Source organism: Neopsephotus bourkii, unplaced genomic scaffold (assembly GCF_033783945.1).
Source record: "Neopsephotus bourkii isolate Nb327-2 ecotype Australia unplaced genomic scaffold, CSIRO-AGI_Nbou_v1 NB_1737, whole genome shotgun sequence".
NCBI classification, from domain to species: Eukaryota; Metazoa; Chordata; class Aves; order Psittaciformes; family Psittacidae; genus Neopsephotus; species Neopsephotus bourkii.
In genome coordinates, this window is record NW_026902211.1 from 847,599 (window position 1) to 875,306 (window position 27,708).

Sequence of the window (27,708 nt, forward strand, 5' to 3'; positions counted from 1 at the left end):
CCATCCCTGGCAGTGTTCAAGGCCAGGTTGGACACAGGGGCTTTGAGCAAGCTGCTCCAGTGGAAGGGGTCCCTGCCCGTGGCAGGGGTTGGAACTGGATGAGCTTTAAGGTCCCTTCCAAGCCAAACCACTCTGACTCTATGATGCATCTGTGCATTTCACATTAAGTAAAGCCCCACTTTTATTAGGTTGCTTTTTTCCACAGCAACAGAAGCAGTAATATGATATGAAAAGGGTACCCTTCCTGCTGAGGTAACAGCTTGTATCCAACAAATATATCACACAGGTGCCCAAGTAAACTTAAATCAAAGCACACTCCTCACCAACATCCAGGTATGGTGACAGATGATACTTCACGGGACTTCTTTTGAATTAAAAGCATGTAACAGGATTTTAACCACAGAGTGGATAAGTTAAGGACAGCTTTAGATTCTATTTTCCACAAGAAGCCCATTAATAACTTCCCTATAATTAAACAGGCAGAAGAAGGATGAACAGAAGAGTTAGCACTGAATGTGACTCATCTTTTCTGCTAAATCTTTAACTAAGGCATAAGCAAAGAATTGTCATTGTGCAGTGTATGCCACATAAGCATCATCAGAAATCAACTTGCGTGAAAATTTGTACATTAAAAAGAAACAAACAAAGGAAAGCTGCCAGACATCTTTTACAATGGCACACGTGTGAGTTACCAACCTACCCACTGTAAGGAGGTTTCCAGTTTATGAAGGCATTGGGGCTTTACCTTCACATTTGATGTTCTTTTCCGAGTATCAACAGTCCTGAATCAGTTCCTGTGTAGTTGCCTTAAACCTTCTTGCTAATTTTAACTAGAAACTGGAAAGGCTGAGACTTCCAATTACAGGATATAAACCATAGGGATCATATAGCAGGAACACACCCCACTAGCAACAGCAGCCTAGGTTGGAGAAAAAATGGTATCAAGAGTTAGCTCTATATTTTGATTACACTTAGAATCATAGACTAGTCAGGGTTAGAAAGGACCTTAAGATCATCAAGTTCCAACCCCCCTGCCATGGGCAGGGACACCTCACACTAAACCATGTCACCCAAGGCTCTGTCCAACCTGGCCTTGAAGACTGCCAGGGATGGAGCATTCACAGCTTCCTTCGGCAACCCATTCCAGTGCCTCACCACCCTTACAGTAAAGAAATTATTCCTTATATCCAATCTAAACTTCCCCTGCTCAAGTTTTAACCTGTTACCCCTTGTCCTATCACTACAGTCCCTAATGAATAGTTCATCTGCAGCATCCCAATACCCCCTCTTCAGATACTGGAAGGCTGCTATGAGGTCTCCACGCAGCCTTCTCTTCTCCAGGCTGAACAGCCCCAACTTTCTCAGCCGATCTTCATACAGGAGGTGCTGCAGCCCCTGATCATCCTTGTGGTCTCCTCTGGACTTGTTCCAACAGTTCCATGTCCTTTTTATGTTGAGGACACTAGAACTGCACACAATACTCCAAGTGAGGTCTCACAAGAGCAGAGTAAAGGGGCAGGATCACCTCCTTCGACCTGCTGGTCACGCACCTTTTGATGCAGCCCAGGATACGGTTGCTTTCTGGGCTGCAAGCGCACACTGAAGCCGGCTCATGTTCATTTTCTCATCGACCAACACCCCCAAGTCCTTGTCCTTGGGCTGCTCTAAATCTCTTCTCTGCCCAGCCTGTAGCTGTGCCTGGGATTGCTCCAACCCAGATGTAGGACCTTGCACTTGGCATGGTTCAACTTCATGAGGTTGGCACCAGCCCACCTCACAAGCATGTCAAGGTCCCTCTGGATGGCATTCCTTTCCTCCAGCGGATCAACCGAACCACACAGCTTGGTGTCATCAGCAAACTTGCTGAGGGCGCACTCAATCCCACTGTCCACGTCAGCGACAAAGATGTGAAACAAGACTGGTCCCAACACCCACCCCTGAGGGACACCACTCGTTACTGGTCTCCAGCTGGACATTGAGCCATTGACCACAACTCTTTGCATGTGGCCATGCAGCCAGTTCTTTATCTACCGAGTGGTCCATCCATCAAATTGATGTCTCTCCAATTTAGAGACAAGGATGTTGTGTGGGACAGTGTCAAAGGATTTGCACAAGTCCAGGTAGATAACTTCAACTGCTCCATCAGTTCTGTAGCCCCATCATAGAAGGCCACCAAATTGGTCAGGCAGGATTTCCCCTTGGTGAAGCCATGCTGGCTGTCACCAAGCACCTTGTTGTTTTTCATGTGCCTTAGCATGCCTTCCAGGAGAATCTGCTCCAAGATTTTGCCAGGCACAGAGGTGAGACTGACTGGTCTGTAATTCCCTGGGTCATCCATTTTCCCCTTCTTGAAAATGGGGGTTATATTTCCCCTTTTCCAGTCATCGGGAACTTCACCTGACTGCCATGATTTTTCAAATATGATGGCCAGTGGCTTAGCAACTTCATTCGCCAGCTCCTTCAGGACCCGTGGATGGATTTCGCCAGGACCCACGGACTTGTGCATGTTCAGGTTCTTAAGATGGTCTTGAACCAGATCCTCTCCTACAGTGGGCCCAAGGTCTTCGTTCTCACAGTCCCTGCATCTGCCTTCCAAGACTTGGGTGGTGTGATCAGAGCCTTTGCCAGTGAAGACTGAGGCAAAGAAGTCACTAAGAACCTCAGCCTTCTCCAAATCCAGGGTAGGCAGCTCTCCTGAGAGCTTCCAAAGGGGCCTATGTTGTCCCTAATCTGTCTTTTATTCACTACATACCCATAGAATCCGCTCCTGTTATCTTTAACTTGGCAAGCACAGTACAAAGCAATAGGGAGGAGGAGTAACAGTAGCCAAGTAACTGCTACTCCCCTCTTCCTTTCAAAATAAATAGGAGAAGTGATAGCTGCAACACTCCAGCCTGACAAATTGGTACTACAGCACAATGGAAGCCTCCAGCATTGAAACCCAGAACTGGAGCTGATTGCTAACACCCTATACCCAGCAACAATACACTGGAGAGTCACGTTACTGCTGCAAGATGGAAGGCAGCATGAAGTATGTGAAATTATCTTGTCCATACCTTCTAAACATGAGTGTAATCCCAGGTAGGTTGAAACAGATCCATTTGGGTTTGCAGCATCCCAGCTCCCACCAGCTGCAGTATTTGTTGGGAGCTTTCTGTAGAATAGAAAGTCAATAGGAATGTGTGCTATACTGGAATACACACCAGTAAATAACACTACTTCTCCTAATTTGGGGTTCATATTTTACCTGAAGACCAACATTTAACATAAATCATTGAAGCATTTTTACCTTCACAGGATTGGGAATGCTTTCACAAGTCACCTTGTTTAGACTTGAATGCCTGTTTTCTGCTTTATATTCTCTGATTGGATAAGGCACCTCAGAACTGCAGATGACAGAACCAGGTTCTTCTATAGAGGTCTGCCCTGCAAGTTAAGTCACTGAGAAGTCAAGGAAAGCAGAGAGAGTCTAAGGGAAAGAGAAGATCTACCCCTGCAGTGCTGCTTCTCCTGTCACTATTTTGTTCTTTGGAGATTCCCTCTGTTCCCTTTGAATGGGGGGAAGAAGAACCATGACAGATGAAGTACAAAAGACAGCTACTAACCAAAGCAACAAGAAGCTCCCTTCTCCCCACAGGGAATCTTGCAGTTGCACAGTTCAAGTAACTGCAATCAAAGATAAATTTAAAAAACAAATCTTTCACCAAGTTACTTACAGCTTCATGTAATAAGGAGAAGCTATTTCTCAGAGTGTTGAGAGAGAGAAAAAGAAATAACTATCAGGTACCTTCTCACTACTACGGGCTACTAGTGATTTCTCTAGGTGCAGTGAGGACTCCTTCCCCATGACTTCCACTCAGAACCACTGCTGACATGAGCTGTCTGCTCACAGCATCAACTGGTATCCACTGTGCATCATGGAGGCTGGGGACAATTCCACAAACAAGGAAGGATGAAACAGCTTCCCATAACACTCTTCATCCTTGGAAAAGTGAAGGGTGCTTATTGAAATCCCTTCTGCTTCAGAAAGATCGTTCCTTAGTCTTTCTCTGTTTATTACTGTATTTACATCTTGTATTTAGTCAATACACCATCAGCACCATCATACTTAGAAATCTACACATTAAAACCAAGTCCAAGCAAATCCATCCCATGCCTATTTCTCTATTAGTCTCAAGTGAAATTTCAGTCAGGATAAAATCAGAACTCTTGGACTAACATTTGTCTCAGGAAGAAAAAAAGACAAAAAATCCAAAACAAAGCCCCACAAATGATGGACAGCATCAATCTGTCAAGAAATTCCTGAAACAACTCAGTGGTATGATAGGAAAGTCATCATAATTTTCCATGTGGCTACTTGGAACTTTCAAGATGAAGTTTAAACCAATCTTCCCTGCTTGTGTTACATAGAAAAAGAAATGCTACTGAAGGAAGAGATCTAAAAAGTTGGAACAAAATAGAGTGAATTGTCAATACACATTTGTGAACTACCCCTTATCGCAGCTGTAGCTGGGATCCTTCCTAGATATGCTTATTCTAATTTCTACCCTGTGCTGGAGCACCCCTGCATGGCACTTTGTGTTATTCTGAAAGCAGAATCCAATCTCTGCAGTAGACATTAATCAGTTCTCAGGGAAATGACTTCGTTTGCCAGTTCTATTATAGAGGTTAAACGGAAGGAGAAGGAAATGTTTCCTTTGGAAGGAACACACACGGCTCATACTAACTACTGACGTCTACGAAGCATGGGCTTTGTTTTCCTATACCCCCAATCCACTTCACAGAAAGATGCTAGGTTGGACTGAAAGAAGAGAAAGAAGAGTCCAAGCTCTTGTAAGAGTGGAGGAGTGCTTGTAATCTCTTTGCTATCACTTTTCTCACACCCTCACCGAATGATTAAAAACTAAGGTAAAACAACTCACTGAACCAAGCAATTAAACAGAGCAATGACAAGATCGAGTAATTCCCAGGCAGATGAGAGCACCAAGGAAGGGAGCATTGCATTGTCTCCACCACTGAGACTGCACAGAAATAACAGACTGTAAGGGGCTTTTCCAGACGCCCCACAATCACAAAGCCATTCTCCCTTGTTCAGTAATTCCAAAGGCAGCACAACCTTCCTAAATGGCTCACAGGCACACAGACACTCCCCCCCCCAACCCCCATTCTGTGCTGGGGTGGTGTTCAGAAGAGCAGCACCATTGCATGCTTTATCGAACCTGTACATAGCTTCTCATGGACATGTAAACTCTGCAGACTGAATCTACCTGTGTAAGCTGGAAGAACAGGGAAGGAGGCAGCAGGCAGCCCAAGGGGAACCCTCATTGTCACAGCTTCTGACACTGAGGGTAGCACGAGCAAGAGCCTTTCTCCTGTTCACAAGGTGATAACCTTGAGGACCTTGATTAATGTTCATTACTCAGGCAGATGAATTCAAATCTACACTGCATCTTCCATGATCCAGGTGAGTCTGGTAAGTAGCTGGAAGGCAGGAAAATTCCCATCTGAACTCATTAATGCAGACTAGAACAAGTAGTTTGAAACAGTAAAATCTAAAAGACACATAGATCACAGCTAAACTTATCTCCTAAGTGGATCCAAGGCAGGGAATGGACTCAGACTTCCAGCCACCCTGACAGCTAAAGAGGAGAACAGCAGTGCAGTGTCTGCTCTTCACATCAACACCCCAGTCTCGGGGGTTGGATGAACTTTAAGGTCCTTCCAACCTAAACCATTGTGGGACTCTATCATTGATTTCGGTATCCAGCATATCTGAAAGGGATCAGGACAAAAAAACTAAACAAACAATTGCAAACAAACCTGCTACACACGCAGAGAGTTCAAAATGTCATTCACAGCCTTACCTAATGTGACAGGCATCCTAGAAAGACACCATCACTAATAGAGACCTTAAATAGTAAGACTCCAGCCAATTTCCACAGTATTTTAAACCATTTTACACAAGCAAGCCCTACATTTAGTTCACAATATGAGCAAGTGCCACGCAGCTTTTACTTAAAAGAAAATTACAGAGAAGCAGCTTCCCATTCACATGTGATAAGTGCAGTGAGAATCAGACCCGCAGGGTTTGTGGAAAACTAGCCTGCACAAAATTGGCTTAAATTGCTATATGTGCAATGGTGAGAGATAACAAATAGGGAAGACCTACATTCACTGGAGCACCAAAGGATGGTAAAGTGTACAGATGGAAATGATAGGTTTCTCTGGCTTGGCTATTATGATTCTAGTGCAAAGAGTAGAACAAATGTATTGTCATTCATACAAACCTTGCAACAGAGTCAGGAAGCAGGGAGGTATTAGCATACACAGCAAATAGCTGCCTACAGAATAGCATTTTCACAGCACTACCAATGTATCTCCTGCCACCCAATAGATTGTAATGATTTGAAACTAACATAGTGATGATCTTTAGTATAAGGCCTTCAGTAATTACTTGACAGTAAGATACTGTCCTTAGTAAAGATGTTCACACACACATGTAAGGGGAGGACTTGGGGGTGGGAAAGGGGGGCGGCAAGTAGATGTCTCATTTCATTGATCAGCTTTCAATTCAACTGATCATTTGCTGAAATATGTCTCTGTTGTTCCAATTTAGGTTGAGGCAGTATGTGTATTTCAAAGCAAAACTTCTTTTTCTGTGTCTACCAAATCTTATTATTCAATATAGAGCAACATAAATTAATCTTTCCTTTCTCAATACTACAATAAAAGATTGCACACACAGGGAAGCAAACAGATCTTTACATTAAAAAGATCCACAGACACACTTCTAACCTTAACCTCTGCTGAAGAAACTCCCTTTGGTTTGATGTTCAGCTGATCAAGAGAAAAAGCACATAAGAGGCTGAGTATTAGCTTGGATTTAGCGGGTTAGGGGCAGGACTCTCAGTTCAGCAAAACTTCAATTACAGCCTAATTTCATGTATACCCAAGTACATGATTGTAATTCAATAAACACCTCTTCAGAATTAAACAATTCCAGTTTGTTTTCAGCTCAGCCTATGTGCCTGCATTACAGATTTGCTATTATCCCCACTAAAATCAAGTGTCAGGCTCTGGAAGCACTCATCCATGCAATCCCAGTATGTCACATTGCTGCAGCAAAGTAACCTCCACTGAGCCACCCAACCTTACCTGCTTCCTACATAGAGCCAGGAAAGGAGGATGCACCTTCCCATAACTGAATCACCCTACTAACATTTCTTGTAGCTGGGTGCCTGCCTGAGTAACCCGGCAGTGAATCCAGCAACGTCTCTCCTGGTGGGCATCCAACCATTATTCATGGTTCTAACTTATCTTTCTGGGATTTTTCCCTTCTTATATCAATGAACATGAAAGGGCTGGGCACCTATTCAACTTTGCATATGCTGATATTTGGCTGCTCTGGAAGACTGCCTTCCCTCTCTTTAGCTATGATACAACACTAGATATGCTATTCCTGGCAACTCAGTCCCATTCTGAGAATGAATTAATTTCTTCAGATTTGAACAAGATGCAAGATTACCAAGTGGGAATTAAAAGCACTTGGCATATAACAGAAGTGTGATCTGTGTGGTCTGAATAACTGCACCACACAACACTCTTCAACACAAATTCAAGGCACTGTAAAAGCATCAACATACTGACCACCACATGAGAGAGTAAGCTGGCAGGAAACAGGACAGTGAACAAAAATCTCATTTTTGCAGCAGCCCTCTATTTGCACACAGAAGTGAAACATACAGATCAATGAAATTATAATATGAGCAATCCCACACTTTGAACTCCTCTAACTTCATATCATCCCCACCCTAAATACATTATGTCTCCGGAGCCACCTTCTGATCTCTCCACCTAGGAGTCACTGAATGTCCCCATGATGCAGCTCAGGGTTCGTTAAAAAAGAAAAGAGAAAAGCAGCTCAGTGAACAGCACTTCACCCATGCCATATAAAAGCAGGATTAAGACACATCTGGCATGTGTCAGGCACAGTATCAGCTCTTGAATCACAGTAAATAACAAAGGTAAGCCCCTAGTATCCTTGAAGAACTACTGATGTTCTACTGTGTACTTCAGGACATCAGCAGAGTCAATCCCAGCATTTACTCCCAGCAGCCCTGAGCAGGCTCTTCTGACGTGCAATACTCCATCACAAGATGATTTATGCCTGATAAAGTATTGTAAAGGCAGGCAGATGAAGCTGACTGACAGCCAAACTGTTAGCTGACTACAGTAAAAGTATCCATAATTACCATGCACTACACCAAAAGCTTACAAAGAGGGCTGTATCCAGACATAGCTTCAATTCAAACATTCCTTTTGATAAAATGATTGAAATTCATGTCACTTTTACCCTTTTTTCTCACCTAAATTAAATATGAATGAAAGAAGAAGGTCCAATAAGCTGTCAGGTTTCTAGAGATTTGCCATCTGGGAGAAAATACTCATCTTGCATAAACTGGCTGGTTTAATGCAACCTACCTTTGACTATTAATTCTGCATAATTGGAAACTCCAGATCCACCGTCGGAGCGAATGACGCAGCGGTACTTGCTGATGCTGCGCTGGGAGGTATCAGCCACGCTCACCGTGGCAGAAAAGCGCCTGTGGTTGACCACTCGAGTGACCATCAGTGCTGTGTCCCTTCCATTCCATTGCTGCAAAGGCAGACAAAGATAATGCAAGTCATGAAGACACCCAGATCAGGCACCCATGTGTGATTCATTTTTTATTACCCTTCTTCCCAGTGAGGATGCTGAGGCGCTGGCACAGGGTGCCCATAGAAGCTGTGGCTGCCCCATCCCTGGCAGTGTTCAAGGCCAGGTTGGACATGGCTTGGAGCAAGCTGCTCTAGTGGAAGGTGTCCCTGCCTGTGGCAGGCAGGGGTTGGAAGTGGATAAGATTTAAGGTCCCCTCCAACACAAACCAGGCAGGGATTGTGTAATATTTGGGCATTTAATGCATTATTATTTACTGAAAGGCTAGAGAGAGCGAGCTCAGACTGTGCAATTATACTCAGTACATTTAGAAGCCTGGCTAGGATATGAAAAGAAAACTACTGAATGGCTTGTGTACACCTGGGAAAATGCTACAAATGACCAGATTTCCTAAACTTGGCATTTTCAGATGTAAAACTTTGACTCTGGATCAATTCAAAGAAATTGGCTGGATGAGCAGACGTCCTTTTATGTTCAACCTTCTCCAATACTCCTCTCTGCCAATGCCAGCCTACATTTTCCCAACTGGAAAAAGGACAGATGAAGAACTAGAAAGAAACAGAAGTGCCTCACATGAAAAAAACCTAACTTGCTCAGCTAGCCTAGTTTATTAGGAGCTTCAAAGGAGAACACAGTGCTGCTTTGCCAGTTCCCAGTAATGAGTTTCTGGGGGTGTTTCCAATGTTATTTTCATTAAGTGCTTCAGTTTTAGAGAATGGAAAACAAGTTTCCAGCAGCAACAATAACAAATTCCTCCCAAGCCCCTGCTTCTCACAGGAAAAGGTTCATGCACTGCTTCAGGTCAGAAGTGTTTTTACACATACCTAGACATAATGCAGAAAGATTTCACTAAAAGAATGCAAAAAAGGATAAAGAATAAGCCAAAAATATATGTCAGTGTCTGCTAAAAGTACACCACAGGTTAATAAACTTCAGATTAAAATGGAGTTTTTAGGAGAACAGCTGTGACAAGAGTGCACTTAAAGTGCCTGTCAAGTCCTTTTTACATAATGCCAACTGCTTTCCTCTCCAGCTCAAGCCTTTTCCATTCTCGTGATTAGGTAAACTGATTCCTCCCCCAGCAATTCAACTACATTTGAAATTGTTATTTTTCAAGTTTATTAAAACGTCTGAAGACAATAAAAATGCTCGAGAAAAAGCTCTCAATTGTTTGACTACACATGCCACAGAGACCATAATGAAGGCCATTCTGGGCTGCCTCTGATGTCACAAAAATGGGGTTGTCAGACATCAGTCACATCACGCCAAGCTGTGGATTAAATTCTGGTGAACGATTTATGTTGGCACACATTTATGTACATGTACAGTACATCCAGTAAGAGACTCCTCTTGATTTGTTTGACTTGGGGGGGCTGGTTGATGAGAAAATGAACATGAGCCGGCTTCAGTGTGCACTTGCAGCCCAGAAAGCCAACCGTATCCTGGGCTGCATCAAAAGGAGCGTGACCAGCAGGTTGAAGGAGGTGATCCTGTCCCTTTATTCTGCTCTTGTGAGACCTCACCTGGAGTATTGTGTACAGTTCTGGTGTCCTCAACATAAAAAGGACATGGATCTGTTGGAACAAGGCCATGAGAATGATCAGGGGACTGAAACAACTCCCATATGAAGATCGACTGAGAAAGTTGGGACTGTTCAGCCTGAAAAAGAGAAGGCTGCGTGTGGACCTCATAGCAGCCTTCCAGTATCTGAAAGGGGCCTATAGGGATGCTGGGGATGGACTCTTTATTAGGGACTGTAGTGGTAAGACAAGGGGTAATGGGTTAAAACTTAAACAGGGGAAGTTTAGATTGGATATAAGGAGGAAATTCTTTCCTGTTAGGGTGGTGAGGCGCTGGAATAGGTTGCCCAAGGAGATTGTGAATGCTCCATCCCTGGCAGTGTTCAAGGCCAGGTTGGACAGAGCCTTGGGTGATATGGTTTAGAGCGAGGTGTCCCTGCCCATGGCAGAGGGGGTTGGAACTTGATGATTTTAAGGTCCTTTCCAACCCTAACTATTCTATAATTCTATGATTCTATGTTAGGTGTTTAACAGCACAGAAGTGACAGGCCAAGGGGAATGGCTTGAACCTGCCTGAGGGGAGACTGAGCTGAGCTCTTAGGCAGAAGCTCTTCCCTGTGAGGGTGCTGAGGCGCTGGCACAGGGTGCCCAGAGAAGCTGTGGCTGCCCCATTCCCTGGCAGTGTTCAAGGCCAGGTTGGACACAGGGGCTTGGAGCAAGCTGCTCCAGTGGAAGGTGTCCCTGCCCATGGCAGGAGGTTGGAAATGGATGAAATTTAAGGTCCCAACACAAACCATTCCATGACTCTCTAAGTTTAGAAGCAGTGAAGAGCTCAGTTATTTTAAGAGCTTCTACAAGAGCACTATGTATAGTGCATGGCAATGTTGGGACTCACAGATGACAGCACTTCAAAGGGCAGAAGAAGTAATCTTTTCCTTTCCTAGGAAACATGCACTCCACAATTCCAGTTTGATGTATGTCTCGTTTCTAACTCTAGAAATGAAAATGAGTTCTTAAAGTTGTTACTACACCCACCTGAACAGCAGGACCCATGCTTTGAAGTCCAACCAGCAGGGTGAAAATACAGATATCAAGAAAGGGAATGGTTTGACCTTTTAGTGAGGGACTAAAAGGAACAATCTGCGCTCAATGCAGCTGAGGCAAACTGGAGAAAAACAGTGGCTGCAAACTGGTTTTGCCTGGTTTCACCAGCCAGAGATCAATCTCCGAACTTAAGAGTAGGTTTCCTTCTTGACATTTTGTCACTGACTCTGGGCTGAGGATGTTTTTGGAGAGTGAGAGGAAAGAAGACTGCATAATAAAGCAGAAGTGAAGAACTATTCCACTTGTTCTGTCTCTTCTGCTTTATGACCTCCTTACAGGTACATCAGCATTCATTTGAATCCTAACTTTTGCTGTCACTGGCCATTTTTCCCATCCTCTCTATCACAATTCTGTACTTTGTCACCTAAAACTGTCACCTAGAAGCAGTTCAAGGCAGTTCTCAAAAGATCCTGATGAGAAGATTTTGCCCCACCACCCAGTCTTTCTCCATTGACTTATTTTACTTGGAAAAAGAAATAAACCAAAATCAAACCAACAAACCAAAAACCCACAAAAAGGCACATTACCTGGAGCCAGAGCTTGTCATGCTGTGACCACTTCCCTCCAGCAATGCACTGGAATGTCGCATTCTGTCCCACGTTCACCTCCACGTTCTGCAGCCGGAGGAAATGAGGTGCTTTTCCTAACAAAAGAGAAGTATTGCAAGGGTAGAGCAAGACAGTGGTGGGCTGTGTCACACCAACAGATACAAACACTCAGCAAAGCACTATGGCCTATCCTGGACAAAGGGATTTTGTAAAATAAAGCTGTCCTTCAGTGTTTAACTGCTCACTGAGAGTGATGGGGATGATGGACGTGACAGAGGATGGCCTGAGGGACCATAGAGAGCTCTAGCACAGCTAAAAGCACAGACTGAGATCAAATCACAAGTCTGTGGGCATCAGCACAGTCTCTCAGTGCTTGCTATAAAGAGTAATTGAGTAATTTCTTCAAGAAAGTTATGTTTCTAAAAAAGGTCAAAAAACCCCTCAAACGCTCCTGAGCTTGTCAAGCACAACTGACCCAAAGACAGTTTTCCCAAGGGTCTTTTTTCCTTTTAATTTTATTGACTATCAAATACATCCTAGACCTTTAGAATAATAATGTGTCATTAATACCAAATCAGGTATTAAATGAAATTTTCATCTGACAGTACTGAATCACTGCATTACTTTAAGATCGCAGATATCAGAGTTTTTCTGATACTAAATTCAGTATTAATTCAATATTAAACCACTGATATTAAAATTAAAAGCACATCTGTTCACAAAGCAACCAGAGCAGAGGATTCTCTTTTTGACCAAATACCAGGCTCATTCACCTCTGTATATTAACATACAAGAAAACAAAAAAGCTTGCAATAATGAATCTGACACTTTTAAATGAACTTAGTTCCTCCTGGGCTTCAGAAGAAAGTCTGGGCACCATTTGGAACCATTAAGCAGGACACACTGAAGCGTAAGAGACTCCAAAGGACAGAGATTTTCAACTTCATCTTTGCGTTTCTCGTATGACCAGACACCAATTCAATCACTTCAGAGGACACTAACCCATATTTTTCTATTTCGAAACAGCTTCAGAAGGATTTGGGCATCTGTGTCTGTGTGTAAGCTTGACACAGAAGTATTTGTGTACTACAGAAACATGAACAGAGAACACAGACCAATACGCTACGCCAGATGTTTATATCTAGTTTCTCTATCCCATTCACCACATGCTCATCTTGCTGACACCTCCTGAAAGATGGTGACTGTACCATCATGCTCTCTGGGGATCAGCAATTGGTACCAAAGCTTACTGGAACACTACCTCTGGGTGACAGAATGAACTACATGCTATTTGCAGGCTAATTCTAGTACTTTCTGCCTGCAGGCTTGTGTGGGCAGATATAAGCCAGCTTCACATATGGAGCTGTTTGGAGTGGGTGAATGCAGCCACATGAATTTCAGACTCCTCGACCAGAGCACGGGGCTGGCCTGTGACTGCACATACAGTTGCTGTGATTTAGCATCATGAGAATCAATACTGCACTGCATTCCTTCCCAGGACAGAAAAAAAGGCAAGACCAGTGAAATACTTATTTGTCTCCATTACTGTGTCATTAGGGGCACTTCATTGTGGTTTTGCTGCTACTTAGGTCTGCCTGCTGTGCTGTCATCTCTGAAGGTAAAGCAGAAATGAATAACACCAGTAATTTCAGTAACCACGAGGGTCATCAGGAGTACCATGGTCCCCATGGCTTGAGTTCTAACAATTGCAAAACAAGTATGAGGGGAAAAGCTTGTACAAGTCAACGGAACACACTCTGGTGACATTTATCCTGGTGGCTGTTATTGCTCAGCACAAAAGCAACACTGAAATATCAGACAGGAGAAGCCTTTACAAAGACCCTGCAGCTTGTACGGGGTGCTGTATGCTTCAGGTTGCAAAACAATTCAAAACGGAGTAGCTAACTGTTTGACTCACTTCTAGTTTGAGTCACCAAGAATGCACTTAATTTTTAAGAGTGCATATACTTGGAGAAATGGATTTAAAACCAGTTTGAATACTTCAGTTAAATTAAGTAGGAGTGTAACAGAGCATCCTGTCTCTGGTTTTAAATCCCAAACCTTGTCCAGGCTCTGCCCCACACTGGCCTGCCTCTAAGTGAAGGGATTGGTTATAGAATCATAGGATACTTAGGGTTGGAAAGGACCTTAAGATCATCAAGTTCCAACCCCCCTGCCATGAGCAGGGACACCTCCCATTAAACCATGCTACCCAAGGCTCTGTCCAACCTGGCCTTGAACACCACCAGGGATGGAGCATTCACAACCTCACTGGGCAACCCGTTCCAGTGTCTCAGCACCTTTACAGTAAAGAACTTCTTCCTTATATCCAATCTAAACTTCCCCTGTTTAAGTTTTAACCTGTTACCCCTTGTGCTATCAATACAGTCCCTAATGAATAGTCCATCCCCAGCATCCCTATAGCCCCTCTTCAGATACTGGAAGGCTGCTAGAGGTCATTGCCCAACAGGCTCTGGAACACACACAGACCATTTAGGGGATCTGTCTGGATGCTGCTGTTATCAGGAACATCTGGCTCATACAGATTCTAAGTATTTCTTAATGAAGTAACTACACCCAAAGGCCTGCGCAATGAGCACATGGTAAATACAAATCTAATTCAGTTAAGCAGCAATTAACCATACTGCAGTTATCAGGGATGTCCTGTTAAACTTGAGCAGAACCATATCTGTCACATTGAGTGGCAGCTGTTCTCTGAAATCCTCACTGCAAGAAAATCAGTTGATTTCACTCCATCGATATGACCCATGAATTTTTGTGTGAGCAGCTGTCATGGACTGACTAAAACTATGACCCAGTGAGAGTGGCTGCTAAAGGCTGTTAAAACAAATTAAATCTTTAGAAGAAACTGGATATAACATCCACAAAACAGACACACAAATTCCTCAAGCCACACTGTAGATGCACAGAGAAACCAAACAAGTTCAGACTCAAAAGACTGAGGCTCAAGGTTCTTTAAATAGAAAAAAAACTATAAATCTAAGTGTATTATTACAGCTGCAGTAGGGGAAACATGGCATTAATATTTTTGAACATTATAATGAACCTGCTTTAGTTTCTACTCCTGTGCAAGTGTATTGTCTGACTCAGATTTAGTTATAATATCTTTATGGGCTGAGTGGGTTTAACCTTTGTTGAGAGACCCTTAGGATATGTCCTTTACCAAGGAGATACTGAAACTATTTGTTCCTGAAGTTATCCACACAGGGTATCATCAGAAGCTTTTCAAATTGTTTTCTACATCAATATGATTCAGAAATAATAAAACAATCAATTTTATGTTCTCATAACAAGAGAGGAAAAAAGACTTCCACAGATGGCCTGGCGCTAGCTATAGCCTGAGAGCACATTTGCCTCTTGAACAACTTGCTAAGTTAGATAATTATACAAAGCTGATTGTCTTTAGGTGCCTCAGAGGGACGCAAGATGACATTTTAGTGCTGACCAAATTGGGTAAATCACTCCTTTAGACTGTAAAGCTTGGTAATAACACACCGATATGGTTAGAAAAACAAAGAGTGCTCACTGCATGGATGGGCGAGAACTCTGACTTCATCCACAGCTATGTACCCTGGGTGTCCTTTCAAAGAGACAGACTCAAATATCACCTGAAACACAAAACAAGAAAATTTTTCTTAAGAAGAAAAAATACACATGGCCAATCACCAAGTTCTGCTCTTATTCCAGTGGTTGAGTCATTCAAGGCATTTCATCAGGAATAACAAAGGGATACCAGGCAATACAGTCTGTACAGGTATACCAAAGACTGGAAATATGTTCAATATGAAAAGAAAAAAGTTAGAGCAACACTCATTAAGATTAGAGACAACTATGCAACTATGTGCTGCTTGCATTTGGAAGAGCAAAAAATAGACTGTGTATATTCACACCTACATTTACTTTAAGCACCAGTCTAAGAACATTAGGTGGATAATCACCTTGTTCTTAGTATGCCTAGGAATGCTGGAGAATGCTATACATGTACTCCAATTGAGTCAAAACCCCTGAATGGATCCTCCTGGAGAACATCTTCATTTGGCACACATACCACTTCAGTACTGGAAAGCAAATCATCAGCAATTGCTGATCCTGAGTTCCAGTTACTGTCATGAAATAGGATTCTTAAAGATATAATAAAGATGTTTCTGCCTTTCCATGGCTTGAACTAACACAGTCTGAGAATGAATATTCACAAAACCCACATGTAGTATTTCTCTACATTAATGGTACACTAACTAGCAATTTCTATATTATGTATGTAGCTGGGCAATGAAAGTGTTCCACTAGTTTGCGTCTGAATAGACAGATACTAAATTACACATGAACCAAAATCTCATTCTTCCCTATGGCTTTGTGATTTTACCTGGAAAACTGCCCTGAATTATCCTGTTACCAAAAATATACAAGCTATCCCAGAGTCAGCAGTGCTAGTAAAACCTAAACAAATGATAAAGAGATCATTAGGTTAACCACTGACAAATAAGCTAACCAAAAGTTCAGGAGAAAACAGCACTAAATATGCACAGTTATAGCACTAAATATGCACAGTTTGATCAATAATTAAAGGATATTAGGACATATAATCACAGCCTACACCTTATTCAGAGGGTGCAGTGAAGGGAAGTGCTGAGCTACCCTCTGGTGACTAGTGACAGGACAAGAGGCAATGGTTTTAAACTGAAAGAGGATAGATTTATATTAGACATTAGGCAGAAGCTCTTCCCTGTGAGGGTGCTGAGGCGCTGGCACAGGGTGCCCAGAGAAGCTGTGGCTGCCCCATCCCTGGCAGTGTTCAAGGCCAGGTTGGACACAGGGGCTTGGAGCAAGCTGCTCTAGTGGAAGGGGTCCCTGCCCGTGGCAGGGGTTGGAACTGGATGAGCTTTAAGGTCCCTTCCAACACAAACCAGGCTGGGATTCTGTGATTCTATAAAATGGAATGAAACTGCATCAGGGGAAGTTCTATAGGAACTTTTCAGTAGGAAAAGGCTCTTCACCGAGACACTGGTCTGCCTCTGGACATGCCCCCCGGGCTACCTGTTTCATAGAAGAAAATCTTTCCCTAATTTGTAACCTCCAACACAGTGGTCAGGGCACTGAGCTGGCGAGAGTTCACACATGATCTGGACTACTCATAGTCCTGCAAAGGAACAGGGAATTGGACTCAATGATCCCTATGGATCCCTTCCAACTTGAGCTATCCTGTGATCCTATGAGGAAAAGGGAAATTTAGAAATATTGAACTTCAAGAGAAAACTGAAAACTGCAGCCTGGTTATTTAATGTGCTGGTGGTACTACCTCTCAGTGATTCTCCTCCCAAAGGAATCCGTTACTACTCTGAAAAAGAATTAATGGATGGAGACATAACGGATGCCATCCTCTGCACTTGAAACATGTCCTCAGTTTCATTCCCTCTTCCCAGAGTAATGTTCACACTGTTCTAAACTGCTCATGTATGCATGAGTATACAATAATGTTCGCAAGGACAGAGTGAATTAACATGTTCAGCTGGCACTGTTACCTCTATCAGAGCAGGATTCCAGTGCAGATACTCGTGTCACGTAAGAAAATCCTTCAGTAATTTGTAACCTCTAATATTCATCACTTGAACAAGAAGTTAACTACTTAAAGCCAGTTTTCAACACTTACTTTCACTGTAACTGAAAGCTGGTATCCCCAGCCTGTCACTGTGTAGCCTCTTCTTAAGTTCCTTCATCAGATATAAACCAGGAAAAGATTCAGCTGCCCAAAAGCTGGTCACTGCACACCCTGGTTATGAAAGTGAGCAGCATGTCCTTTGCAAGTACAGAACTGCCCTCAATCATTTAGCTTCGCATTTGGGCTTCCAGAGTGCAGTTTCTGTTCATGTTTCCATGACTTCCTAAGGTCTGCTTCTCTAATTCAGAACGCATCCAAATGTGAGATGTTCAGAAATGCACCCATTAGGAAAAAAGACATCATAAAACCAGGTAGAACACAAAATTTAACAGGCAAAGTTATAAACTAAGAAAAGATGAAATGCTTAAATACATAGAAACAAAGTTCTACTCCAGAGGAGGGTGGACAAAAACCAGGAAGGAACAATTGCCCAAGGAACAATAGGAGGAAGCGAGTCTCTGAAAGACAAAATAGTAACAATAAAAACACCTAAGTGTTTTGTTATCAAGGCTCTTAATATGCTTTTGAGGGAGTGTATAAAGGTATAATGCAAGCCCTTATTATGGAAATTATAATAATTTTAGAAATGAGATGTCATTCATGACAAAAATTACACTTCCTGAGGAGGGCATGGAAGGAACTGCAGCTCCCTTCAGCCTTCAATTCCAGTGCAACATTACAGCTGCAAAATCTCTTTTCGTTTTGTGTTACCAAGAAGCTATAAAGCCACAATGAACTAAATCCCAATTTGCTGCAAGCCAAGAGCTTTGAAAGAAAAGTTCTCCAAGACATTGGCATTTAGTGCATGGCAACTGGAAGCACCGATACACAGAGAACTGCCTTTGTTGATTACATATTCAGTCTTCAATGCAGCACAATACAACTTATACTGGTAACAGAGTCAGCTCCTACAAAACCCATGCACACTGGTGCAGAATCCACTGGGAAGGGTGGAGGATCCTCTCAAGCCTCACAGCATTGTTCTGACAGACTAAGCTATTATCTATTCTGCTTTACACATGGATATTCCTGTTATTTCCCAGTTCAAACATCCATGTTGTCTTTGTCTGTATCTTGCAGCATCTCAGCCCTACCAAAGCAAGAAAAGCACGGGAACATCCAGGTTTTCCTGAGAACTGAGGAGGAATTTCCTGAGGCAGGAATAAAGGCTGATGAGGCTCAGCTCTGCAAATTTCACACTGAGTATCTCTCATATCCTTTTACCTTCCGCTGGAAATGCAGTGCAATGGTTGAGACACGGGCCTTTAACAATGCTTTACATTTAAGAAACTTCCCAAAATTTAATACAGATGAAAAAATACAAATCTTTACTCTGAAAAAACATTCTTAAATGCTTGGCAGACCTGGAAATACAAAGTCATTTCATGTTTCCTTCCCAATAAATAATCCTACACTTCACTGCTGCTCTATACCAACAGCGCCTGTGTTAGCCTGGCTCATCTGTTGTGGTACAACAGTTTTCTTCAGGCATGGATCAATAACTTTCCTTGCTATACATCAAAAAACCTCTTCCAGGCAGACTCCTGCACTGCCCTTGGTGCATTCTGGGACCAAGCTCATCCTTATGGCAAGCAGTAACTCAAGATTACATGTATTACCTTTCTCCATGAACTATTACAGCTTTTTCTCACTACTCTCAGAACATCTGCAGGCTGGGAATCCACGTACGAGTAACTCCAGGGCAGACATCATAAATCTCCACCACCACCACCACTTATAGCTCAGCAGAGTGCTTTTGGATCTAGATGACTCCTGTGACCCTTGCACAGAACTACCAGCCCCAAAACATGAACTCTGGCAACTAGTTACTAGTATTCCACTAGTCCCATCTTCAAAGACCAAAGTAGGTGTGGAAGCCTCAGACTCAGGGCAGGCAGTTTTTGCCTGACTAGGTTTTTTATGCACTCTGCAATTCAAGATGGTGGTTTCTGTACATTAAGAGAACGACCCACGTTTTGCTTTCCTGTGTTGCCTAGTGTTCCCTGGTGCTTTTGATAACACAGACCATGCTTTCAGACCTTTTTGCATTCAAAGATTTCTCCAGGCACACAATTTTCATTTAAAGCTGACAATGTTCTGATGGTACATCCTAGAGTGGAAGTGTGAAACAGAACACTACCTAGCAAACAGCACACCCAGGCTTGTGTCAACCTGTACCTCCAGACTCCCTCAGTCTTAAGTATCACTGAAGGCTGCCAAATAACAGGAATTTTGACTAAGTCCTTCACTGTGTTTTCCTCCTCACCTTTGCAAACTTACAGTTTTCTTTTTCTTTTTTTAACCTTGGTTAAATGTAAAAACTCACAGGAGAGCAGACTATCAACAGAAGCAGTTTATGAAATCAGGGACCAAGGATAGGCCAGTCAATTAGATTCCTCATAACTCTAATAAACCACTGTGCAGTTCTGGTGTTCCCACCTTTAGAAGGACACAGACCTGTTGAAACAAGTCCAGAGGAGGCCACAAGAATTATCAGGGGCTGGAGCACCTCCTGTATGAAGACAGGCTGAGAAAGTTGGGACTGTTCAGCCTGGAGAAGAGAAGCTGCGTGGAGACCTCAGAGCAGCCTTCCAGTATCTGAAGGGGGTGACAAGGATGCTGGGGAGGGACGCTTCATGAGTGACTGGAGTGACAGGACAAGGGATAACGGGTTCAAACTGAAACAAGGGAAGTTCAGGATAGATCTTGGGCAGAAGTTCTTCCCTGTGAGGGTGCTGAGGCGCTGGCACAGGGTGCCCAGAGAAGCTGTGGCTGCCCCATCCGTGGCATGGTTCAAGGCCAGGTTGGACACAGGGGCTTGGAGCAAGCTGCTCTAGTGGAAGGGGTCCCTGCCCATGGCAGGGAGGTTGGAACTGGATGATCTTAAGGTCCTTCCCAACCCAAACCATTCTATGACTCTGTAACAGTGGGATCAATCTCAAAGCCACACTTAAGGAGAAAGAATACAAATATAATCAGAAGGAAACATTACCCTCTTCAGCAAAAAGTAAAACAGAAAACCCTTGCATTTCTAGGGAGGAATTACTCCTGAGCACCTGCTGCTGCCTCCAATCTGTTCATTTTACACCCCAGTGAAAAGAATCTTGTTTGATTTAAAGGATTTTTTTGCTCCGGAAAAGCAAACTTGACCTGCAAAAGGACTTGCAAAAGAAGTAAGGCAGGTTCAGGCAATCTGCTATTGGCATTGCTAAGGACAGGAGCTCTCATGGAGTGAGGTCAGACTGTCTCTTCCAGGTTTTTAAAGCACTGATTACCTGGGTGAAAGCTCATTCCTGTTACCGCTGTGGAGCACCTACTATGAAGCAAATTCTGGTTCATGATGAGGTTCATGTTAATCTGAATGGAGTATAAGCATTTTGCTATGATTTCAGAACAAGGGCCAAGTTGCGCACAGCCCTTAAAAGACCCCTTTCACCCGTTTAAATCCCTTTATCCCTCCCTCTCACCCTGCACAGTGTGGTTCTATATATGCTGCTGCTACCCCCAACTCTTTTCCAGACGTAGAACATGAAAACATTGTACTTCAGCTCTGATTTTACAGACCTGCAACACAGTTATTAGAAGTAAATAAAGAAAAAACAAAAGCAAGCATTTCTACCTGCTGTTTCCTATCCACAGACTATTTGTGGACTTTTCATAGTTTGTTCTATCCTAATCCCACTCTCACACCGGTATCTTATTCATAAAATCACAGACTGATTTGGGCTGGTAGGGACCTTAAATCTCATCCAGTTCCAACCCCCCTGCCACACATGTTCCAGACCTAGTATGTGAGTCCATTGTGAACAATTTACCTAATTAAAACTAAAACAATGATAGCAAAGTTGCTGTCAGACTTGAGAGTGGGGAAGGAGAGCAAGAGGTAAATGATTTTCAGAATATCCATTGCTAACAATAGCTTAGCTCATACTGAGCCAAACGTGCTAAGGAAAAACATTCCAAACTCATACCTGATAAAAATGTGGCCAGAACGTACTGATGGCAAGTTCTGCTTTCACCCATCCTTCTGTAACAACCCCCGAGACATTCCATATGGGATTGCCCTGTGGTCCTCCATTCACCTTCACATAGACGTTCAGAGAGCCAGGACTCGAACGGTCTCGGCTGGACAGGTAATAGTGGAAGTCAATGCAGTGGGTGTCATTTTCCTTCAGTGTAGGCAAGAGCAGGTGAGCTTTCTGTCCAGATGCTCGCCCAGAGCTGTTCACCATCATGAAGGAGCCTATAAAAGAGCAGAAAGAGAAGGAGGAGTGGTTTTACCTGGCTTCTGCAGTAGAAAAGAAGCTGTGGCTGCTCCAGCCAGGCAGTGCTAAAAGCCAGCTTGGACAGGGCTTGGAGCAAGCTGCTCTAGAGGAAGGTGTCCCTGCCTGTGGCAGGGGGTTGGAGCTGGAGGAGCTTTAAGGTCCCTTCAACCCAAACCAGGCTGGGATTCTGTGAAAAACAGTTTCAATAGGAAAGTCAGTGATTCCCTTAGAAACCAGAAAACAAAACAGCCATCTGAAGAGCTCAAACTAAGTGTTCTATGCTCATTGTTAGGTAACAGAAAGAAAGGGTATTAAAATTTCAGGTGTATATGCACACAAACAGATTGTGGACCAACTAAAAGCACTTTAATTAGATAACTTCAAAAATAAAAATAAAAATACTGGGTTTTCATATATGATTTTATAACCTGTGATAAAACAGGCCCTGTAACCAGCAGCACAGTGACAATGCAGCAGCAGCAAGACTCTCCTGCCATACCCAACAGCACATTCAATAAAGAACTAGTACCACAAAGGGACCCAATTCACAGCTGTTGTCTGCCTACATGGCCCTTTCCTCTTTCAAGCCAATCCATATACCTTGGCACTAGAAACTTAGAAAAGTTAAAATGTGTTAAAAAGAAGACCAAACCATGTTAGGAGCCCAAATGCACGAGGCTTGCAAGCATCAGCAATACCTTGACTAGAACTAATGTAACGAAGACAATTACTCTTCTAGGAAGGAAGAGCAGGCTGAATTTAGGGAAGGAAATATATACTAAGGCAATTTATGAGTTTGTTAACCTGGAAGCTTGCACTGTATTAACCATGGCACTTGATGTTGAACTGACATTTTGACTCATCAAGCCGTTATTTCATAGCACATTGTGTCTCGACTCATGTCTTTGCAGATGCATCAAGGTGACAAATGCTAGCAATAAAGCAAAACATTATGAGTTATTTGATTCAATTCTGCTGAAAGGCTCTCCTTTACGTGTGCACAGACACTCACCCTTGGAGAAAGCTAAAGAAAATACCAAGACTGGGAGGAATTTGTGTGTCAGCAGCCAGGCATGATAATTTTTAATCAAACACAGCCCTCTCCACATGCTGGTTCTGATGCTGCTGCTGATGTATTTCTTTGCTGGCCTCTTGCAGCTCCCAGAAGATTGAGTTTGAAAAGCCCTGCCTCACTCCTAACCTATTGACTTCCCTATTCCAGCAGGGTGACACTGTGAGGAGCCGGATAACCATTTTGATCAATTCTGAGCAGTGAACAGCCAGATACTCTAAACTATATCAACAGAAACCAGAAACTTGCTCCTACAAAAATGTTTTTTTCCCTTGTGTTTCTGTGATAGATGGGTGTTTTGTAAAGCACTGAAAAGCATGGATGCAGAAGGAAGGCAATCTTTCAAAGAAAAAGAAAACACAAACTCAAGAGGCCCTGGGAAAATCACACCAAATGCAAGGAAGAGGGTGAAGGAGAAGAAGAAGAAACAGGAAAACTGAGAGGCAAGATGACATCATTTTGATATGCTGAAATCACAATGGCCCGAAATAAAAAAATCCAGACTCACAGCAAGGACTTCAAGAAATGTAAGAGCTGAATCCAAACTTCTTAGTATCTCGCTAATAATCAAAGTCCGTAACATGGGGTCTTGGCACATTTCACTGCTAATACAATTCTGCTCCCCATCAACCACAAAATCTCCTTCTTCAGCAAGAACATGTTAATCTTAAAACCTACCCAGGTAAACAGAAACGCAGAGACACTGGAATTTGGATTCTCTTTCTCTGACCCAACATAACTGATTATCAGAAAGTGTAACTGATGAGGTTTGAAGAGGAAGCACAAGCAGACAGTTAAGGCTGAAAATGTTAGACAGCCTGGATTCTAAAAGTAACTGTGACACTTCCTTTAACAATCTCCGTCAGCACACACAGTCTACCTGATCTTCCCTTACAAATTATGCAAGAACAGTTGTAAGAACTATTCTATTCTGGGGCAGCAACACAAGAGGGACATGGAGCTGTTGGAGTCAACCCAGAGGAGGCCATGGAGATGCTGCAAGAGCTGGAGCAGCTCTGCTCTGGAGCCAGCTGAGAGACCTGGGCTGGGTCCGCCTGGAGAAGAGAAGGCTCCTGAAGGAGAGACCTTAGAGCAGCTCCAGTGCCTAAAGGGGCTGCAGGAAAGCTGGAGAGGGGCTTGGGACAAGGGCCTGTAGGGACAGGACAAGGGGAATGGCTTGAACCTGCCCAAGGGGAGACTGAGCTGAGCTCTTAGGCAGAAGCTCTTCCCTGGGAGGGTGCTGAGGCGCTGGCACAGGGTGCTCAGAGAAGCTGTGGTTCCCCCATCCCTGGCAGTGGATGACAAACCCTCAGCCAAGCCCCACCTCCGGCCATAAAGCTCCTACTCAAATCAGCTTTGCCACTGAAGCCTGTCTTTCCTCTTGTGCTCTTCCTCATACCAGAAAGCTCACTGACAGCAGTGTCTTTGCTCAAGTGTAGCCCACAGCAGCCAGCATGGGGAGCCAGGGAGGAGGCAGGATGGCCCTGACACCCAAAAACCTCCGAGCAGTCAGGAGCTGGCAGGTCAGGAGCCAGGGCTGCCCAGAAACAACACTGAAGGGAGCGGGTGAGCTGAAAGCAGGCAAGGAACAGCAGAGGGTATTCATACAGGTACTGTGCCCAGCAGCACAATATAAACACAGAGCTCTCAAAGGTCACATCTCACTGAAAACTGCTCAGAAAGATAGGCAGAAACCCCATGAAGTGACACCTCAGAAGAACATACCCAGCCTCAGAAAGTGCTTCAAAATGTCACTAGAAATCCTGCTCCAAGACAAGAAAAACATGGCTTAGGGGACTATCTATTACAAACAGCTGGTGGCAAACAGGACTGCTGCCAAGCTGATCCCATACTGTCAGGTCTTCAGTTGCTTTAGAAAGCTAAAAAACACTGGGAGAGAAACCAGGGATGTGGCTCTAACTAAAACCTGTGCCTCAGCCTTATTGAGGCAAGTTTACTCTTCTCTTTTGTCTGCAAATACTGTACCAAGCAAATCAAGTCATTGAAGATAGAAGGACCACGTATGTCCAAACAAACCACTGTGAAACAGCTCCTCTGGATCTAGGAAGGAGCAAGAAATGACAAAAACAGTCTCTGCTCAAAGAAGAGCAAGCAGAAGAGGTAAAGCAGGTCACTGGAACACTTCAGAAACCATCTCCCATCCTCTGCTTACTGCAGAGACATTGCCACAGGAAGCAGAAAAGAATGACTAGGAACAGTGATGCAAACCGCAGAGGGACACAGGATTCCCAGTCATGAAATGGAAGGGTTTCACTGACAGCTGACACAGCTCCTGCCACCACTAACATTACTTACAGATCTGCTGTGAAGAAAAAAATTTCTAAACTTGACTCAAAAACAGTTCCGAGAACTCTATGGATAACTCCATAAAGAGAAAGATGGGGAAGACCTATAAGTACATATACATGGGTAGCTATATATATATGTAGTTGCACATAGAGATATGCATGTGCGGATAGATATATATGTATATACACACACATATATACACATTAACACTATCAAGACTGGCTGACCTCATAGTTAGGGGGCAGGGAAGCTCCATAACGTGCCCTATGGGTCCCACCAGCCAGGGTCCCAAGCCCCAGTGACAGGGTGACAAGAGCCAGCAAAGACGCCATGCAGGGAGGGTCAAGCTGTCCTGAGAGCGAGCGAGACTGAGCTCTGGCCCACACCAGAGAGGGGCGAGGACAAGAACAGCCCAAAAGTGCCACAAGGCCCCTTCCCAGCGCCACCCCAGCAAGACTGGGAAGCACACACGGCCCTAAGAAACATCACTGGGATGGGAGACCATTGCGGGCTGGGAAACCGTGATTTAGGGCAGGGAATCCCCAGCAGGGGAGGAAAGCACGGCCAGGGGAAGCTGTCGGGCTCCGTCGGGCGCGCGGCTGCTGCAGCAGCCGGGATTGGTGGAAAGCTGGGTGGGTCCTGCTGGGGAGGGGCCGCTGGCCCGAGCCCAACTGACACTGACCCACGGTCATGGCAGGTACAGCAGCAGCTCCCGCTCCTCCCGGGGCTCCTGCCCCACAGGTAACCCCCAGCCGCCTCGGCCTGCCAGTTTCTCACCCCAGCACCTCTCTCTGCTTCTCCCAACAGAGAGGTTTCCCCTCCACCGGCCAATGGCAATGGAAGTGTCTGGTTTGAGCTCCGATGCTCTGGCCATGCGGCGACCGATCGCGACCCGCGCTTTACCCCCTCTCCGGGGGCTGCCGCTGTCCTTGGGGCCTGCCCAGGACCAGCCTGGCCCCCACCAGGGCCCCTGGCAGGGGGAGCCAGGGCCCCCCGGGGCCCCGGGGCAGCGGCTGCAGCTCCCCTCTGCGCTGCCGCTGCCACCCGCGGCACAGCTCCCCTGCGCCCACGGGCAGGAGGCGGCCTCCACCAAGGACGGGGCAGCCGTGGCGGACACCATCGCCTCCGCCAGGCCCCACCTGCCTGCCCCGCCTCTGCCGGCGACCACGAAGCCCAGAGGTGAGGCCTGGGGGGCTGAGGAGCCTGAGCGCAGGCAGCCAAGCTGAGCAAAGCTTGCATCGCCCTCAGCCTGCCTCCCCTTTGCTTGCTTTTGCAGCACCAGTGACCCCCCCAGCAGCTCTGGCGCAGCCCATGCAGGTGTCCCAGCAGGGACCAGCCGCCCTCGCCGAAGCCTTTCCGCAGCAGGCAGCGGACACCAGCTTCACCCATCGGCTCCAGCCATCGTTTGACACCATGCACAGACATGGCACCATCCCTGCTGTGCCCGACTGGGATGGCTTCATCCACCAGTTCCCTGAGCTCTCCGAGTACATTGTGGAGGGTGGTGGCATGGTGGTGGAGGGGCCAGGGGACACTGAGGACACTGTGCCTGATCTCTCCATTTCCCCAACAGCCTCACCATCACCGAATTCTTCAAGGAGCTCCTTGTCTTCTTGGAGCGTGTGGTGAATGGAGACTGCGCTCTGGACCAGGCAGCGCTGGAGCAGCTCCCGGACATCGAGGACAGCACCGTGACTGCTGATGGACCCAGCTGCTCTGCTGAGATGCCCCACCAGCTCCCTGAAAACTGCAGGCACGTGGCACAGGGTGGCTGCTCCAAAGAGCCATTGGTGGTGGAGGGGTTGGGGGCTGCTGAGGACACAGTTCCCCATGTCCCCAAAGTCCCTGTCCCAACCAGCTCCCTCAACAAGCTCCCCCTCCTCTTGGCGTACAGGGCAGAGGACAGCAGCACTGTGGAGTTGGAGGATGCTGACACCACCTTCCGTGGAGCTGCGGAGAGTCCCCAGAAGGATCCCCTGGCAGCTCCTATGGAAAATCCGCTGCTGAGCCCCCGCTGCCAGCCCAGGGTGATTCTGAAACGCCTGCCACTGCGGAGTGCCCTGGCCCCGGCTGCCCTCACACACAGACTGGTGCAGGAGGCATTGCACAGGCAGCCAAGGGTGGTTCTACACCGTTTGCCACTCCCCCTGGAACTCCTCTCACGCCAGGGGTTGCCCACAGTGGCAGGGGTGGCCAGCAGACCAGCCAAGCGCCCCATGAGAGCCAGCACCACCAACCAGCCAGAGTCCTCCCAGCAGGACAGCATCCCAGCTAAGAAAAGGAGGAAGAAGAAGCTGTGCCGGCTCAGCAAGCACTAGGAAACCCTGTGCCAGGGGCAGACACAGGCGCAGCGCAGCGGTGGGCAGCAGTGCACAGCGGGCAGGAAGCAGCAAGGGGAGAGATGAGGACGCCCTGCACCGACCGCACGGCAGCTTCCTGAGCTCCATCCTGAGGATGCACCCGCTGGGGCGAGGAGTGAAGGTGCTGGGGCCACTG

At 45.2% G+C, this 27,708-nt stretch overlaps 1 protein-coding gene across 9 annotated transcripts in view; it reads right to left on the minus strand.

Moving 5' to 3' along the window:
- The window catches only part of PTPRT (protein tyrosine phosphatase receptor type T), a 548,712-nt gene that overhangs the window by 466,038 nt on the left and 54,966 nt on the right, over positions 1-27,708 (minus strand). For all 9 annotated transcript variants that reach the window (XR_009728966.1, XM_061376782.1, XM_061376778.1 and 6 more), the window contains exons 2-5: positions 21,537-21,808; positions 15,436-15,517; positions 11,868-11,983; positions 8,482-8,656 (exon numbers count right to left, since the gene is read on the minus strand). Coding sequence is in view for 8 of the 9 variants with exons in the window: in XM_061376782.1 (XP_061232766.1) it covers positions 8,482-8,656; positions 11,868-11,983; positions 15,436-15,517; positions 21,537-21,808 (645 nt within the window). In the remaining variant the exon portion in view is untranslated. The remainder of the gene's footprint in view (positions 1-8,481; positions 8,657-11,867; positions 11,984-15,435; positions 15,518-21,536; positions 21,809-27,708) is intronic.